This window comes from Rousettus aegyptiacus, unplaced genomic scaffold (assembly GCF_014176215.1).
Source record: "Rousettus aegyptiacus isolate mRouAeg1 unplaced genomic scaffold, mRouAeg1.p scaffold_m13_p_9, whole genome shotgun sequence".
Lineage (NCBI taxonomy): Eukaryota > Metazoa > Chordata > Mammalia > Chiroptera > Pteropodidae > Rousettus > Rousettus aegyptiacus.
This window is the reverse complement of record NW_023416312.1, coordinates 55,030,539-55,048,498: the sequence shown is the minus strand read 5'-3', so window position 1 is coordinate 55,048,498 and position 17,960 is coordinate 55,030,539. Positions and strand designations below refer to the sequence as shown.

At 34.8% G+C, this 17,960-nt stretch overlaps 1 protein-coding gene across 7 annotated transcripts in view; it reads right to left on the bottom strand.

Moving 5' to 3' along the window:
- The window catches only part of DIAPH2 (diaphanous related formin 2), a 776,708-nt gene that overhangs the window by 441,315 nt on the left and 317,433 nt on the right, over positions 1-17,960 (bottom strand). For all 7 annotated transcript variants that reach the window (XM_036226378.1, XM_036226383.1, XM_036226380.1 and 4 more), the window contains 2 exons: positions 7,183-7,284; positions 5,296-5,390 (listed from right to left, as the gene is read on the bottom strand). In XM_036226378.1, coding sequence (XP_036082271.1) covers positions 5,296-5,390; positions 7,183-7,284 — 197 coding nt within the window. The remainder of the gene's footprint in view (positions 1-5,295; positions 5,391-7,182; positions 7,285-17,960) is intronic.

The following is a 17,960-nucleotide window of genomic DNA, read 5'->3' as shown; positions in this document are numbered from 1 at the left end:
GTTACTGTAATTTGGGCTCTGAGGATGCCCATTATCACTGTTTTGGTCCCCTGGTTATGGAGGGCCAGAGTATGTTCAACCACTGGGCAGGGCTGTAGGATGGGCTCCAAAGCCGCCTGGGTTCTCTGGGCAGGTTTCTTGGACAGGTGAGACTAGAGGATACACTCAGCATTTGTACAGGGCTGCAAATTTTGCTTTTTTACAGGGAAGTAGAATAGTTTTCATGGCTGGTATACCATCTTGACTGGGAACCTAAATCTGGCAGAACCGGCACCTAAACTCCCTGGCAAGTTAGGAACCCCAATTTGGCTCTGAAGATGGGCAGAGCCACTGGCTTGGATCTCTTCTCAGGCAGTGCTAAAAGCAAGAGTGTGGTCTGCCAAGATCTGAGGGTAGGCCCCCCTTTCTTCATCTCTATCTGACTCCCAGTGCTCAAGCCCCACAGATTCCCACAGGGAATCTCCATGAGGTGATGAGCCTTACAGGAAGCATCTCACAAGACTGGGATAGCTGGATATTGACCTATGGTTCTCTTTTCCCAATGAAGAAGCCATATTCCCAGGGTGGCCCCTTCAATGATGTGCTGTGCCTGAAAGGCAAAGAGCAATATATTCAGAACAAAGCTATTCTTCTTACCCTTCTAATGTGGTCCTTCATCTCTGTGGTTTAGGAGGGTGCTTTAGAAACACCCCTGGGTCTGGTATTTTTATAATGATGCCCTTTCTATGGATAGTTGTGAGGGAGAACTGAAGCTGAAAAGACTTATTTCCACCATCCTGATAGGGAAACTTTTCTGTACTAGTTTCTGGCCTTTTTGTTTGTGCCATGAACCCTTTAATACATAGAATACGAAAGCAACCAGTTATATTGAAATAGTCATCAACATATTTACAAACATAAATTGTGATGTAATAGATATGATTCTTGATTAAAGCATTTAAAAATCAGATATAGTAGCAGCTTTAATAACTGGTGTGATTTTGAAATAGTAATGACAATAAGCAATATGTCAAGATAGCTACCACAAATTTAATGCGATATGAAAATGTTTATTATTTCTGTTAGTGACAAAGTTAGAGGTACTGTTAAGATTAGTTTGGTTACTGCCTGCATTGCTAATCAAATTCAATGCCAAATATTAGTAAGAAGTTAAAGAATGTAAGATGTAGTATTTTTCACATCTAATTTCGGAAGCCCCTAAATTTTCTCCATGGGTCCCCAAGGGGGGCTTTGAACCCCTAATTATCAATCTCTGCTTTACACATATCTTTGTAAATTATTCTGCAGTAATATTATACTGCCTTCTATGTTAATCAACTTTTTTTCTGTATATCTTTTGTGAATATGACCATAAACTTCGTACCAATATGAACTTCCTCAGCATTTAAGAATCATTTGTATGTACTCATGTTCTAAAATAGAACGCACTTTTATTTTTCCCTTAAGACTTGAACCACTTTTTTGAAATTGTTAGTTTCATTTCTTTTTCAATGTTCTATATGTGTATCTACAAATATTTCATTTTTACCACTGATACTCTAAAAACAGTTAAACAGTGTTATATTCATCTCTTAATAGAAAGAAATTACACTGAAGCAGATTTTCAAAGCTAAAAAAATGATGCAAAGAATCACCTAAATTTAGTATTCATTATTTGGAAGTAACTCATGACTGCATATATTAAAAGCTCCTTAACAATCTCAAGATATGATGTACTTTTTAAATGTTACTATGTGCTCCTGTAAATAGTTTAGGACATTTCAACTCCTTCCACATAGTAAACTGAGTTTCTACCTTAAATATAGATATTGTGAAATAAAGGAGTCATTAGTATTTTTATTTATTAATAACCTTAACATTTGGCCTTGATCTTGATCGATTATTTTTTTTTCAATGAGACATTTATCCTGCTAAATAACTACAACTTATTAGTTGTCTGGTCAGGAAGAGTCTGTTGGCCCATACTAGGAGAGATAATACTGGTGTTAATTCAAGTCTCGGGAAAGCAATGAGTCCTTAATTATTTTTTTGTTTGTTTTTGTTTTTGTCGTTATGAGGAAACAACAGTACCACATAAGCAACAAAGTATGTTTATGCATGGATGGAGTTTAGCACTGTAATGAAATAGAGCTTACAACAAAGTTAATCTGATGATACATATTTAATAATATGCATTATCGATGTGCTACATGGTAATTAGACATAAATGGCAAACAGCTCCTATGAATGGCAAATTGATGTTACTTTTACATCACTAAAACAAACGTTTCTGGGATGGGAGGAAGAAAGAGGTGCTGGTAATTTCAGTTTTCTATTGCCTGAGGGTACAAGTACTCCTCTGGTGCTGGGAAATCAAATAACTGTTTCAACCCAGGACCTTTCTCCTTACCAGAAGATAGTCAGACATTTGATTTGTCTGGATAAATGCAGTATTAACTTCAATAACTCAGGTGAGTTACTCACCAGTTGTGCCTTGTACCCAAGCAGCACAATTCCAATCATGCATGCTATTAAATTGCATGTTAAGCTGTTTTCTCCTACAAGCAGAACTAAGAAAAATGAGTTTTGATTGAGAAGGGTAAGTAAGAAATGAGAGGAAATTTTAGATATTGAGAAGGAAAGTAGGCTGATGTAGGGGGGGAAAGGCCTCAGTGTTACGCTTTCAACAAAAAGCAGCAACAAAGTTGGTGGGGCAAGGGGTAAAACACAGAGATATGTGACAAAAAGAAAGAGAAAGGCTTAGAAAAGGGAAGAGAGGTCTAGAAGAGAGGAAGAGATGAGGGAAACCCAGGTAAACCCATACATAGCAAAGAGTGATGCAGGGAAGCATAAGGGTGTAACATGCACAAAAGGAGCCTGGCAGGATCTACTTTGGGATTCTCCTTCATTCACCTTCCCAGAGTACAATCCAAAGCTTAGCATAATAATGTGATTTCACAAGCAGCTGTTTTGTCTGAATAGTGGAGAAGATTAAACCAGCAAATTCCAGAATCTAGGCATAATTTACTGCCATCTCTAAATTGTAAGCAATTCATTCCACCCAACTGGACCAAGATTACCCAATTTAAATAGAGAAACAAATATATATTGTTTATGCTACAAGATAAAGTGAAACATTAAAAAGAATCCCAGGTAATACATTTCTATATACACATTTTAAAATCTTGTTGCATATTAGAGGAGCAGTCATAATGAGAATCTTTCTCTTTTTACATTCCCTAAAGAGCTGGAAACATGACTTAAAAAATAAGTTTTTAATGTTACTGAGAAATAAATACCACAGCAGCATTGTGCACATTTATATTCTTATTTATTTACCAAGGCATACAAAAGAAAAACTAGTTTTAAAGGGTAAAATAAATGGCTATATCGATTAATTCTTCAAAATATGGTTCTATTTTCTATAATTTGATTATACAGAAAAGACTAGGAAGCTTAAATTATTGAGTATAGATCAGAAATTTGTTTGCCTTATTGTAGTTTAAATTTAAACCATCCGATTGAAAAAAAAGAGAAAACTAAATCACATTTAGCTTCATGCCTTGGTCATTCTGACTACTGTACAAAGAATCCTGGGACTATAAGGCGCAGGACAAATGTGATCAGCTCTCCATTTCAACTCAGAGAACTATGGACTTGCCAGTTGCACAGAGAAAAACTTAAAGAAAAAAACCACCACAGGGGAATTCTTATCAAAGCGTAATTCTTATTGAGATTAATATAGGTGATATTAAAATAATGAGCCTATATAAACTCATTAAACCTTAATAAATGGTCTTAATAAATATGTCTAGATTTAAAACATATACATGAGGTAAACTGCAATGCAAGCTTACACTACAAAATGGAGGAACTGTAAACAATAATATAAACAGAGCCACTTTAAAACGGAGCCAGGGCTGCCGTGCCAAAGGAACCACCTTGCACGTCCTATGTTTCAAATATTCGAAATGTTAAAACAAGGCAAAATAAGCTTTAAACTGGAGCTAAGTGACCTTGTGCCTCACAAAAGAACTGTTTGCAAAGATAATGAGAAAGCAATTATTATTACTACTGGACTGATGATTACTGGACAAAAAATTTTAAAAGATTATTTGGAATTAACATTGCTGTTATCTGCACCAATAGAAATGCCTTCCGTCTACTAGTGTAATTGTTTCATTTCTTTCTCATAAATATCCATTGCCTTTGTCTCGTAATCGGAAAATTATTTGGGCTTCTCCCTGAATAGCTATTCTTAGAGATCTCAAATAAACTTGTTGCCTCTCACTTTGAAAGGCTTTCTTTTATTTTTAGGTTAACAGAACTTCCATCCTGACACAGCCTGGTCAAATGACAAACACGGGTTCTCTGAGATTTAGAGACCGAGGAAGATATGGCAAAATTATTACAGCATAAATCAGTCAGTCTCCTTAAAATCAAAGCAAATTACATGGCTAAAAACAAACAACAGCAACAAAAAAACTACAATGGCTGACTATGCCTTTCCATGAAAAATCCCTATAGTGTTTCTTTATAGAAATTAAAAGACATACAAAAAATTCTAACAATATGTTAGATCTTGTATAGTGCTTTATTTCAGAAAGCGCTTTATTTGGTTTAATCATCACAGTGACCCTGTGATCTCAGATGAGGACTCGGAGGTGCAGTAAGCTGAAATAGTTTTCCCATAGGAAGCAGAATAATAGAAGAGAGAGAGTGATGCCTTTAGAGTCATGATAGACCTTGTTCTGTATCCCAGCTCCGTTACACTGCCACTTACCAGCTATGTGACATTGAGCAGTCTCGCAAAAACTATTTCCTTATTTGTAAAATGAAGACATTAGTTCTTATCTCATAGGATTGTTGTATAATTTAATGAAATAAAATAGAAAAAGAGCTTAGCATAATCACCAGCACATGTTAAGTACCTAACAAAGGGTAAATTTGTCATTTACCTGTCGATCTTGAGCAAGCTTTTTACCCTGTTGGACTCTCCATTTCTATATACATAAAATGATAATAACAATATGTACTTTACAGTCATTGTTATGATGAAATAAATACATGTAGTTTTCTGTACAGTGAATGACGGGAAATGATATGTCTACATATGCAAAAACTTAAAAAAAGAACATATTTCTAATAAATAGAGCTAGAACCTGGATCGTGTATGTTCAGTCCTCTATCAACACAGCTAGATTCTCCTGATTCTATTATCCAAATATAGAACATTTTTTTTATAACTACATTCTCAAGATAGTAATCTGGAAATACCTGTCCAAAGGAATTTTAAAAGGAAAACATGCAAGTTACCTGAATTAAGGCCTCACTCAACATGTCTTCATTGACCTCCAGAATAGCATTTTTTATATCTTCATATGGCATACGATATGATCCTAGGAAGATGGCTAAAATAAAAATTGAGTTCGTTACAAATAGAACAGCATCAAAATTTTAAATACTTAAGTAATACCTAATTCCCATTTCACAGACTCAAAACATGAAACCTCTGTCACTAAGTTATGGAGTTATAAACAAAAATGTTTCTCATTTGATGGACTACATTACTCAGGTAGGTGAAATGGCCTGCTATCACAGGCTCAAATGTTTACAGTTCATGTATATTTATACACCAAATAAAATTCCTACTAATAGCACTGATGACTCTGTGTTTATGCATTTTACATTGAGCTGATACAAAACAATCCATGAAAAGTTAAAGATTTGATTCCCAGTTGCCCTTTTAATTCAATGTAAAATTTAGTGTGGAGATTGTGAGATGCATCTAACAGAGTACTACTCAGGAATGACAATAAAGTAACCGAATATGAAAAAAAGCATATCAATCCACTTTGCAGTTTTCCGATATAAGAAAGAATTAGTGTCTGAATCATCAATATCTGAATCATTTCTGCTGACATTCACATGATGTACTATTAGTTGCTTTATATGTTGAATCACGATTTCCATCCTCAACTTTTCCTTAATTAAATATATCCTACGTCACATTGGAATCATTTAACAAATTATACCTAGAAAAGCTTACATATACTCAGAAAGTATTCAACAATACGTTCTGCTTTAATCTCCACTAAACATACTTTTTAAAGAAAGTTTGTGTGTTCTTACTACCAGAACATGAATATATTCCTAAGAAATCGTTTCATGAAAAGATTTATATGACTTCACTGGCACCTAAAGACAAAAACATCCTTACTATCTAGGCAAATGATTACCAAGATGGAAACACCAAATGAGATCTCCATAAATGAAATAAATAATGTTGACAAATATCAACTAGCAATTAAGAGCACACTGTGTTTTTTTAAAAGATACTGAACATTCACTTCATAAAGAAAATGTAGGGTCAGGTAAGCAATGTACATATTCACAACAGCTATTAAGAGACTGCTTTTCTGACAGCAATTTTCCTACTGACAAGAGAATGATGAGGTATTTTAATCTGATCCCCCATAGCATATTCTTTAACAAAATAAACTCTTATGGTATCTCTTTGCGTAACAAGAAATGCTTGATGTGATATAATTTCTCATGCACAGTGTTTCAGTATCTTCAGAATACAAAAACAGTCTACTGTGGAGACAAAAAATGCTGAATTCAATACAGAGGGGAGAATCTGTCAAAGTAAAACTTAAGGCCTACTTAAACAAAGATGGGTTTAACTGTCCAAGTTGCTTTAGCAAAAGCATACTTAATGGCTGACTGGTTTGTTAAAAGTTTTAAGGTTCAGTAACCACTTTTAAAGTGCAGTGGTTAACAATTTAACTAGCTCACAACACAATTACTTCAAATACAAAGGAACAGCAGTAAAAGGATTTGCCAAATGTGACTAGTGAATGTTCTAAAACTATCACTCCCATGCCTGGGCGGGAGGAAAAACAGAAACACTCTTTTCAACTCGGTGTCTGTGTCCTCTAACAACGCCTAATTATCAGTACTTTTCAAAGCTTTATTATTCATAAATTTCATCTGATCTAACCAAGGCTAAATTAAGATTATCTCCATTCTGGATAAATGACAAAAAGGCAAATCAAATCATGTATACAGAGAATTTTGTTTCTAGCAGAGGTTAAATATACCTGTTCAAAGAAGTTACAACTCTGTTTAAATACATTCAACAACCCACTCTCACCACCACCATGACCACCATCCATCCCCTAGGCAGCAATTATCACATACACAGATTCTGGGCTGTTTTGGGATTTAAAACTCTTAACTCTTTCACTCTCTTCTTTGCAGGCAGGGTCTTCTTTTCTTCTGAATCTTCTGCCTTCTTTTGAACTGAAAGAAAAATGTTGGTTCATAAACAATAATGGTACTAATCCAAATGCATGCAGTAACATTAGTTAAGTCATATTAACATCATTAATAAAAGCCGTGCCAAAATCAATAAATGTGTTCATTTCATTAGTTTGAGGGAGAGGATAAACATAAAAATATAGACCTGTTTAGAGGTTTCTCTACAAATTAAATATCAGCATTTAAGCAAAAAAGATAAGCCAAATAGAACCAAAAATCAATTGCTACTTCTTAACTAACGTGCAACATTAATTAATTACCCCTTTACCAGGTATCTGAAAGAAGCACTGGAATTAAATATAAAGTAAAATCTCCCTAATTTAGACTAATTGAAGAAAAAGACATGCATTTATCCTAAATGATTTTAAAACTTAGGCATGTCATTAATTCAGTGAAATTGCTTTAAAGTACCTTAGGTAACTTTAACTGCTAAACAGGTCGCCCTATAAAAATTCCTGCTGAGACTGCTTAGAAGAATAGGTATAAACCATTTGCAAGATGCACAACAGTAGCATCCATTGTATACACATAATTAATGAACCTCAGAGATGCGGTCTTTTGAGTTAGACTTGTCTCCCTCACCTTTTTTTAGTACTATTTACTTTCTTTGAACAACAAAAAAAAGAAGATATAATTATGCTGTATTCAGAAGGTAACCCTCTAGTTTGATACAGTAAAAATGACCTGAAACGGTGAGGAGTGGCAATGCTAGAGTGGTTTTAGTTCCCCATTACCCCCATCAGCCCTCCCTCGAATAAGCTATCCCCGAAAACAAAGTGAAAAATAATATGGCTGTCTGCTATGAAAATGAAGCTTCATATCAAATCTTTAAACTCCTCCACTGTACTCATATGTTGGTAGCTTATCTCCTCTAATATAACAATAGGACTGTAGGTATGGGACCATAAAAAAATTGAGAAAAGCCAATATTTTTTTCAATCAAGTAGAGTGACAATGCTCTTGCCTCCATACTCATGCTCCTAAACTTCAATCACTGAATCATATGGCCATAATTCTGCTGCTTATTATTTTTAAAATTATAACTTCACTTTCAGGCAATAATTATTTTGATTATTTTAATTTATCTGACCTTTGTTAAGGAGATTGCAAATGAGTTATTGATTTACTTTAGAGGAAAATCAACACACAATCACAGTATAGTTTTGCTAAGCTATGTGTCCAAAGATGTTAGCATCTGGAAAACTTTCTATACGTGTTACAGAATGCATCAGAATACTGCAAGTCCATTAAGACTCCCTTTGTTTTAACGGTGCAAAATATATGTAAATTAAATAAACTTACTATAAACATAACAGATAAAATAAATTGTCTGAATCCCTAAAGTCCTAACACTTCTAAGCATTACCAGTATGACCAATCTAAAGCGATGCAGAGTTAGCAGACTAGATAGTAATTACTTTGAAAATCATAACCTTATGACAGGTAACAAGTAGTTTGCCATGTTTACTCAACACTGTAGAGTTATTGCTACTACTGGAAAAAAAATGACTTTTAATGTATTTCTTTTAAAATCATCAAAGATGTTATTCAAAGGATCTTTCTAAGAGCATAACTTCTTTCCTATCCAATAATTAGCATTTTCATTTATTCTAATTTTCAAGCTATTTCCAGCTTAAGACAACTCTACATAAAGAAATGACAGTCAATAAAAATAAAAATAATTATCTAAATAGTATTAAAATTACTTCTAGAATCACTCAGTAATTTTGACCCAGTCAAAGAAAACTGTCCTCATCTCTCAGTATGGCTTAAACCCCACTATGGGACACTGGTTAACCAAGCATATATAGAATAAAAATGCTATTGTACAAAGGATATATTAACAGACTGAAAACTAACAGAATCCTGACGAATCTAGACATAGATAATGCTCATTTTGTTTGCTTTCATATTTTTACATTTTTTTTCATTAAAATGTGTTTGAACCTCTCCCCTCTTTAAGAGAAAAGTTGTTTAAAATTAAGAGTAGATGTCTGAAATATCTAGAGGTCAGTTTTTTTTTTTTAGTCCTAATATATTTTCCTAGTATTATGTAATTTGGCTTTATTCTGGGTTCAAGAAATGGTAAAAATTCAATGAAAGGGCACTACTGTTCTGAGAATTACTAGAACAAAGTTAGTTTAAAGTAGCCCCTTAACCAGACAGGCTTTCAGAAATAATCAAGTTTTTTGCCATGATCTGTAGATATTGACCAGTGGCTATTACTGCCTTTGGCTTTCTTGTCTTTAAAAGCATTCCTTACTAATCACAACCAGGAGCTTAGACAGAGAATTTAAAGTGAAGCAATGACATATCCAAACTTACCCACATAGTATTAAAGACTTCATACATTAAAAATTCCTTGCATTCACAAAGACTACAAAATGTCACTTGTCCTAAAATGCTTACATGGTTCTAACGCTTACGAACCTTAAATATTTTATAAATTGATTTAAAAATGAACAATTCTATAACTCAATTAAAGCTTGAATAGACATTTCTCCAAAGAAGACATACAATGATCAATAGGTATATAAAAATACTCTCAGTATCACTAACCATCAGGGGGATGACGTCAAAACCAGAATAAGGTATCACCTCACATCTGTTAAGATGGCTATTATCAAAATCAAACAAACAAACAAACAAAAGAGTTTGTGAGGATGTGGAGAAACTGAAACCCTTCTACACTCTTCATAGGAATATAAAATGGTGCAATCTCTTTGAAAATAATTATGGAGAGTCCTCAAATAATTAAAAATAGAATTACCATATGATCCAGCAAAACCACTTCTGGGCACATATCCAAAAGAACTGAAATCAGAATCTCAAAGAGAAGCCTGCACCTCCATGTTTACTGTAGCATTATCCACAATAGCCAAGATATGGAAACAACCTGTGTCCATTAACAAATGAATGGATGAAGAAAATGTGATATACACACACACACACACTGGAATATTATTCACCCTTTAAAAAGGAGGAAATCCTACCATATACAACAACATGGATGAACCTGGAGGACATTATGTCAAGTGTAATAAGAGAGTCATGGGACAAATAGTGCATGATCCCACTTATATGAGGCATTTAAAATGTCAAACTCATAGAAGCAAAGAGTAGAATGGTGGTCGTCAGGGGCTGGAGGATGGGGGAAATGGGAAGCTGCTATTCAAGTAAAATAAAGTTTCGGTTATGGAAGAATAAGTTCTAGAGATCTGTGGTACGTTGTGCCTATAGTTAACACTATATTGTGCACTATAAAGTCTGTTAAGAGGGTATATCTCATGTTAAATGTGCTTATAAAAATAAAAATTAATTTAAAAACTTAAAAATATAGGATTCTATAATTATTTGAAATTATTTGGCTGTGACTGAAAAGATTATAAGTCTCAACACAAAATCTTCAATAACTAATTTTGTCATCAATGACCCTATAGTACTCAGGTTCATAATGAGACCTCCTGTCAAATGCGATCTCTCCCTGAGCAAATGAAAAACCATATAGCCATTGGGTTTGATGCTGATGGATTAATATGAGCGCATAAATTGGCACTGCTAATCGAGCAAATAATAATGAAACATTAAAAAACACTGTCTGTAGGAAGATAATGATGTAATAATAAAGACATTTTTATTATTACTAAAGATGTGTTAACATCAAGATAGTAATTATCTAAGATAAAATGCCCACTGAGTATTCTTATATTTCCTTTAATACATGGATTTTTGCATGCAATTATACTATTCATTTATTCCTTTACAACTGAGGGATGCTCATTGGCATAAATAAAGTAAACATGGTTATGTTCTTTCCTCAATCTAATTTAGTAAATGTTCAGAAATCTCCTATTAATTTTCAGTATTCCAGTGGATATATAGAACATGTGACAAGATGTTTGTAATTTGTAGCAAATATTAAGATATTATAAATGGGTAACAGTGAACGATTCACATAATACAATTTTTAACTACTTTATCTCAAAATTCCAGTGAGAAAGACTGATTCCTTAAGTTATCATCAACACCATTCATTCATTCATTCATCCAGCCAGCCAGCCAACCAGCCAGCAAATGTTTGTTGAACACCTACACTATGTGTTAGTCTAGATGAGTACACCATGCTATGCAAGACTGAAATGTCTACTCATACTCTTAAATACATGGTCGTATGTAAACTATTAATTATAGAAGCATCTCCAAGTTATCTAACATTTGTAATTTCTTTATCAATAACAATATAGCTTAAATGAATAGATGCATATCACTCAGCAAATTCTCTTTTTATTATTGGAAGCCATGTAGTTCCACATTAGAGAACACTGTATCTCTGAATCAGCATCAACTAATGTTTCACAACATACGATAAAAAATATGGGGAGAAGTAAAAATATGACACTATTAAGTGCACTATATACAAAGCCAGGGTAAACAAAGCTAATAATAGTAGCGTTGAAAACCAAATTGAAAATTTATGTAACTTCATGCATACATATATGTATATTCAACAAGTAAATTCCCAACTCTTGTTTAGCTATATCATACAAATATAAGAATTGCGATCTCCCTGCATAAAAACATATTATATCCAGATGTATAGTTGAAGTAGGTGTTATTTTAACTTTAATTAATAATTCAATGTTAAAATGAGTGTAAATATGACATGGCAGACAGGGAAATTCTATGCTTCCTGTGTGTGATAACTGCAATGATCTTTCTGATTTACTTTCCACTCTTTTTAAATCATCTTTATCCTTGCATTTCTGAAAATATCATTTAAACACGACAGAAAAATGGGCAAAAGAAAAAACATATTAATAATAATAACTACAACAATAACAAAAGTGGTAGTAGTACTAGTAGTAGTAGTAGTAGTAACCACAACCACAATCATCACAACCACCACCAAAATCAACTTTTATGAAATATCTGGCTCTGCAACTAGAAATAATTTAATTTTTGTATCACCTTATACAATAGGGTATTATTATTGTCATTTTACATAGGAGCAAACTAATAAACATAAAAATTGAGTCATTTGCCCAAGATCATAGAGCAAGGAACAAAAAGATGTTCAACCTCACCAGTAATTAGGGAAATACAAATGAAAACGATGAATGAAATACTATATCACAGTCATCAAATTGAAAATAATAAATAAAATAGTCTCATAATCCCAAGTATGGATGAGGACGCAGAGAAGAATTTGAGTATACCAATAATGGTAATAAAAAATTAGGATAACCTTAAAATAAGCATTTATTAATGTTTAATATATTTATGGTGTGCTTACCATAAGTATAACCCGATCTTTCCATTTATAGGTCAAATGGTCAAGGAGACAAGAATATTCACTGCAGCAATGTTTATAACAGTACAAAATTTGGAAACAACCAACATGCTAGGGGTTATGGAATGAATAAACCGTGGGATATTAATATAATAAAATACAGCCCAGCATTTCTATGCCCCATAGCTAAATATTTCAACAAAGACAGATCCCAAACATAACACTGAATTGGAAAAATAAAAGTGGTGGAAAATGCTGCACACAGTATAACAGCATTCAACTAAATGAAAAATAAAACAGATTAATCTTAATACTGTATTGCTTATAGATGAGTGTATTATTCACACACACACACACGTATACATACACACACACATACACACACAAATATAGCAAAAGTATAAAAACAGGGAAGAGATATTCAGCAGATTATTGATAGCACTTGTCCTAGGGGAGTGAGGTAATAGTGGAATTAGTAGACTCCTGGAAAATTCGACTTTATCTCTAATGTTTTACTTCTTCAAAGGCAAAAACTTGTGGTAAATATGACTAAATGCTAGTATTTGTTCACTCTGAGAGGCTGTCGTGCGGGGTGTTTGCTATATTAGCCTTTGCAAATTTCCATTGTTTTCGACATAGAAATAAAAATGATATTACAAAATTACATAAATATACCCATCCCTTTTTATAGTTTATAAATTGTTAGCCTTGGCAATCTCAAGGACCAAATGTAGATAGGAATCAGAGACAATAAGGGAGAGAATAATAAAAAACACAAGTAAAGGTTAGTCAGTTGGGTAAACAAGCACAATTTTGTTTTCAATTGTTTTTGAATCCCTTTGTGAGGAATAACACATTTGTTTACCAAACCGTGAGAGGAAAAGCTGATGCAATATGGAGTACAAGATTGCATGTCTGTCTCTTCTCACAAGCTGCATATTGCAGCTGTGGAGCTTCCCCTCTCTGTGTTGCCTACAGCTGTGCGCCAAGGCGTCCCACAGAAAGGTAGATTTCATTCTGACACCTGTATAGTACATGAAGCCATAGGCAGGGCATTACCAGGAGTGTTCCCCAAGTTTACAGCACATTATACAAGAGTAATGGTTCTAATAGTGGGAATCACACACACATATTTTGTAATGATTTCCTAATTAAGGAAGAAATCTTACTGGTTGTAGTTTAGACAAGAACCCCCCCCAAATCAGGCACTGCATACTACTGCAAATTAACGTCTGCATAACTAATATACTTGTACACCTGTTCATTAAGCCAATTACTGAACACTGCTAAATGTCACCAGAACACTATGTTAAATGATGTGCAATAATTAATGTTGTATATTTTCAATTGGGCCTCGACAGCTCAGTGGGTAATATATATTTTAGGAAGGACAAATAAAGTTCTTAGAGGTTTTAGGAATAATTTCCCTTGTTTGAACTGATAATTTAAATATCAAAACTAAAGTATGGTTCTAACTCCAACCTAGTAAGTGACAAATGAGGTTGTGGAAGTTCCTTCTGCTAACCTTTAACCTATGTGAAATACCTTACTCAAGCTATCCTTAATCCCTGTACCTGTAGGTCGAATCTGGCTTTGTTTATCTGGCCATCTCATGCATGCAGAGAACCCACCATTATGTTAAAGTTCCTAATAGATGTCACAAACCAATAAATCCAGCAATAAACCCCAAGGACTATGCATATCAAACAAAGAAGAATACTAAGAAAAGCATAACATAGGAATCATGATGCTAAAACCCAATACCACTAGGCTAATAGGGCATTACTTATTGAGAATACAGTTTAGATATTCATCCTATCTGGGATTTTCTTTTTTTAATGTGGCCCACCTCAGGCTGGTACAATCCTGCACAAAATCTAGTTTAATGCAGGAGGTGGCAGTTAACCTTGCTGAGCAAGAAAACAAAATAGTACCTCCAAAGTATTTGTAGCCAGGGTGTCAGCAATGTAGGATTGTTTTCAATCTGGGTCTCAGGTGTTACCTGAACATGTCCAGAAGAATATCAGTATTTTAGATCTCCCCAAAGATTTATTCAAATGAAAGACCACTGGCAAACTACATATCTTCAAAGAAACTTCTCATCTTCTGAATGTTTCCACTAGATTGTCTAATAAGTATCTCAGATTTAGCACATCCCAAACCAAACTCCTTATCTTACTCACAATGCTGCTTTTCAGTCTTCTTCTCAGCAAATGGTAACTCAATCCTAATTGTTCAAGAAAAAGAAATGAAGTCATCATTGTCTCCTCTCTAACAGGCCACATCCCCACTCTCTGGCAAATCCAGTATTTTATCACTTCTCATTGCCTCCACTTCTACCTAAGGGGTAGAAGCCAACATTACTTCTAGCCTCGGTTATTGAAGTAGCCTAATAAGTAGTCTCCATTCTGCCTTTCTCCTTCTTAACTCTATCCTGTCAATTAATTAACTAATGTTAGTCCTCTGTTCAAACCCCTCCAATGGCTTCCTATCTTACTCAGAGTAAAAGCCAAAGTCTTTGCAATAGCCTAGGATGCCCTACTTTGCAGTTACTGTCCCCTCCTTAGCTACTCTGACCTCATTTCCCACTACTTTCCTCTCATTCACTCTATTCCAGCCATACTAGCTTCCTTGCATTTCTTCAAATATACCAGAACAATTCCCACAGCAGAGCCTTTGCACTTGTTAAATCATCCCCAGATCTTCTCTCAATTCTTCTAGATCTTGGTTCAATGTTACTTTCTCATAGAATCCTTTTCTGATGATGTGGTTCAAACCTGCAACTCCTCGCTCTTGGCACTCCTTTGTCCCTTTGCCTGCTTCATTTTTCTCCATAGCAATCATTACTATTCGAAATAATACATGTCTTACTGTCTATGCCTTCCTCTCTGATGTAAGCTCTGTTAAAAAGAGGGATCTTGTGACTATTTTGTTCGCTGTCATATACTAGCATGTGGAATTGTGCCTGGAAAAGAACAGGCACTTCAATTATTTTGGCATTCACCCTACATATATATTCTCATTTGTGCACAATAGTGGATGTTTAAGATGTACTTCAGGTTGCAGCACAGAAATGTAGCTCAGGCTTCAAGTAGCATGATGAACAGATAGGAAGAACAAAATAATACACCAAATGGCAGCCTGGTCATAGAGACATATCAAAATATGTAAGTGAAATTCAAATAAGCAAAAGTTTAACCACATACATCTATGTTATAACTAGTGGGAAGGCCTTAAAGATTCACATGCCTAACGAATTCCATTTTCTTCACAATTGTATTATATTTGATACCCATATTTCTTATCACTATTATCAACATATTCACTTTCTTGTTCACCACTTATGATTTACAAAAGAAAGCCAAGTTGCAACAAAATACTAAAATAGCTGCACAAACATTTCCTGTCTAGGCAAAAATGGGAATGCTACAAAAACAGAACTGTTGGTTGGTAAACAGCATTATCACGTCTATAAAAATCCCTGAATTCATTGTATAAAAGGCAACTTAAGAGTTTCAATAAATTATAGCACTGTAAAGGATACACTGACGGTGAAACATATAAAAGTCAAGAGCTACCTAGACATTATATAAGCAAGTAGGCCTCCCCTGGAGCATTCTTAAACCAACTGCAGAGAATTGGAGAGGACTAGTTCCTACAAGACCAATTCAGGTATAGTACTCATACAATGGTTTCTGTAATTTTATTTCTATCCCTAGACTCTTATGATCTGGGAAAATATTAGGTATACATGATGATTAAGAGTATACATACAACCACTATCAGGGCCTGCACTGGATGGATTTTCCTATTAATGATGCAAGGTAGATATTTGTATTGGTCTGTTCTGGCCGCCACAACAAAATACCACGGACTGCGTGACTCACACAAAAGAAATTTTTTCAGTTCTGAAGCCTGGGAAGTTCGAGATCAAGGTGCCGGCAAGGTAGGTTTTATTCTGAGCCCCATTCTCTTGGCTTCAGGTGGCCACCATCTGGCTCTGTGCTCACATGGCCTTTCCTTGGTGCATGTGCAGAGAAAGAGAGAGTGAGCCAGCTCTCTGGTGTCTCAAAAGGACACTAATCCTACTGGAACAGGGCTCCCATGTTTATGACCTCATCTAACCTTAATTACTTCTTAGAGGCCCCATTTCCAAATACAGCCATACTGCGGGGTAGGGCTTTAATATATAAGTTTGGGGAGACACAAACTTTCAGTCCATAATAGTATTGTTATTCCTATTTTACCAGTAAGGAAACTGAGGTCCCCAGAAACTTGCAAAAGATTTCAGAGCAAAGTTAAATGGCAGAGCTGAGATTCAATCCCAGGCTATTTGACCCTAAAGTCTATTTTCTTATCACAAGGCTCTGCCATTCTTCATAGATAAGGAAATTCACAGTTGCCACACACATATATATTACCAAATAGTTCAAGATAAGAGGGTTCAGTGGAGATGCTGAACATACCCCATGGTTTGAAATCTCTCTTAGAGTTCTTCCTTGTGGCCAAACCAAAATGTTTTGCTGTGCCTTCTAGAATACTAAATCAAAGCTGTGGTTTCTTTTACTATGCATGCTTACTATCCTCATTTGCCTGAACTGTAATTCTGAGTTTAGTGGTAATTCCTACAAGAGGTGCTGGGTGTTATTTATTTTATTTTATTTTTTTTTAATTTTTGATAGGGGAAGGTGAAAAGGACTAGAGATGGAGTACTGACTTGGGGTACATGTTCTTACATAATCCAGCCTTGTAAACTGTTTTTTTTTTGTAACTTCTGAATGAAGGACTAGAGAGGCTTAGATATTATGTAAGGGACCCAAAGGTCAGAGAAGTCACCAGATTTAAAAATGGTTGTGCAGAGTGGAGCAATATGCTCACAAAAGGCTTGATAAGGAAGCTCAAGCCAAAAACTTAGCTGGTGAGTCATGATCACCTCCACCTCCACCTCTATAGGCCCTAGAAATGAACCAGGAGAGCCTCTGAAAAGCAGTTGAGGCAAATTCTAGGAACTGTATTAAGTGGGAATTCTGAACAGTCAATAATTTAGGCTTTGTAGGTCATACAGTCTCGGTTGCAACTCTATTCAACTCTGGCATTGTCACGTGAAGGAATCCATAGACAATAAGTAACAAATGCGCATGGTGCTGTTTGAATAACACCTTATTCGCACAAATACGTTACAGGCTGGGTTTGCCTTCTGTAGTTTGCCAACCCCTGATATCATAGGTGCTCATTAAGTGTCTGGTCCCTTACCCCACCCACCTCCTTTTGCAACTGGGGTCAATTGATTCTTGCTTCAACCTTTGGAAATGTTAAAACTTTTCCTTGCAAGATAGCAGCTAGAAGTGCCTTACTATAATTGTTGACT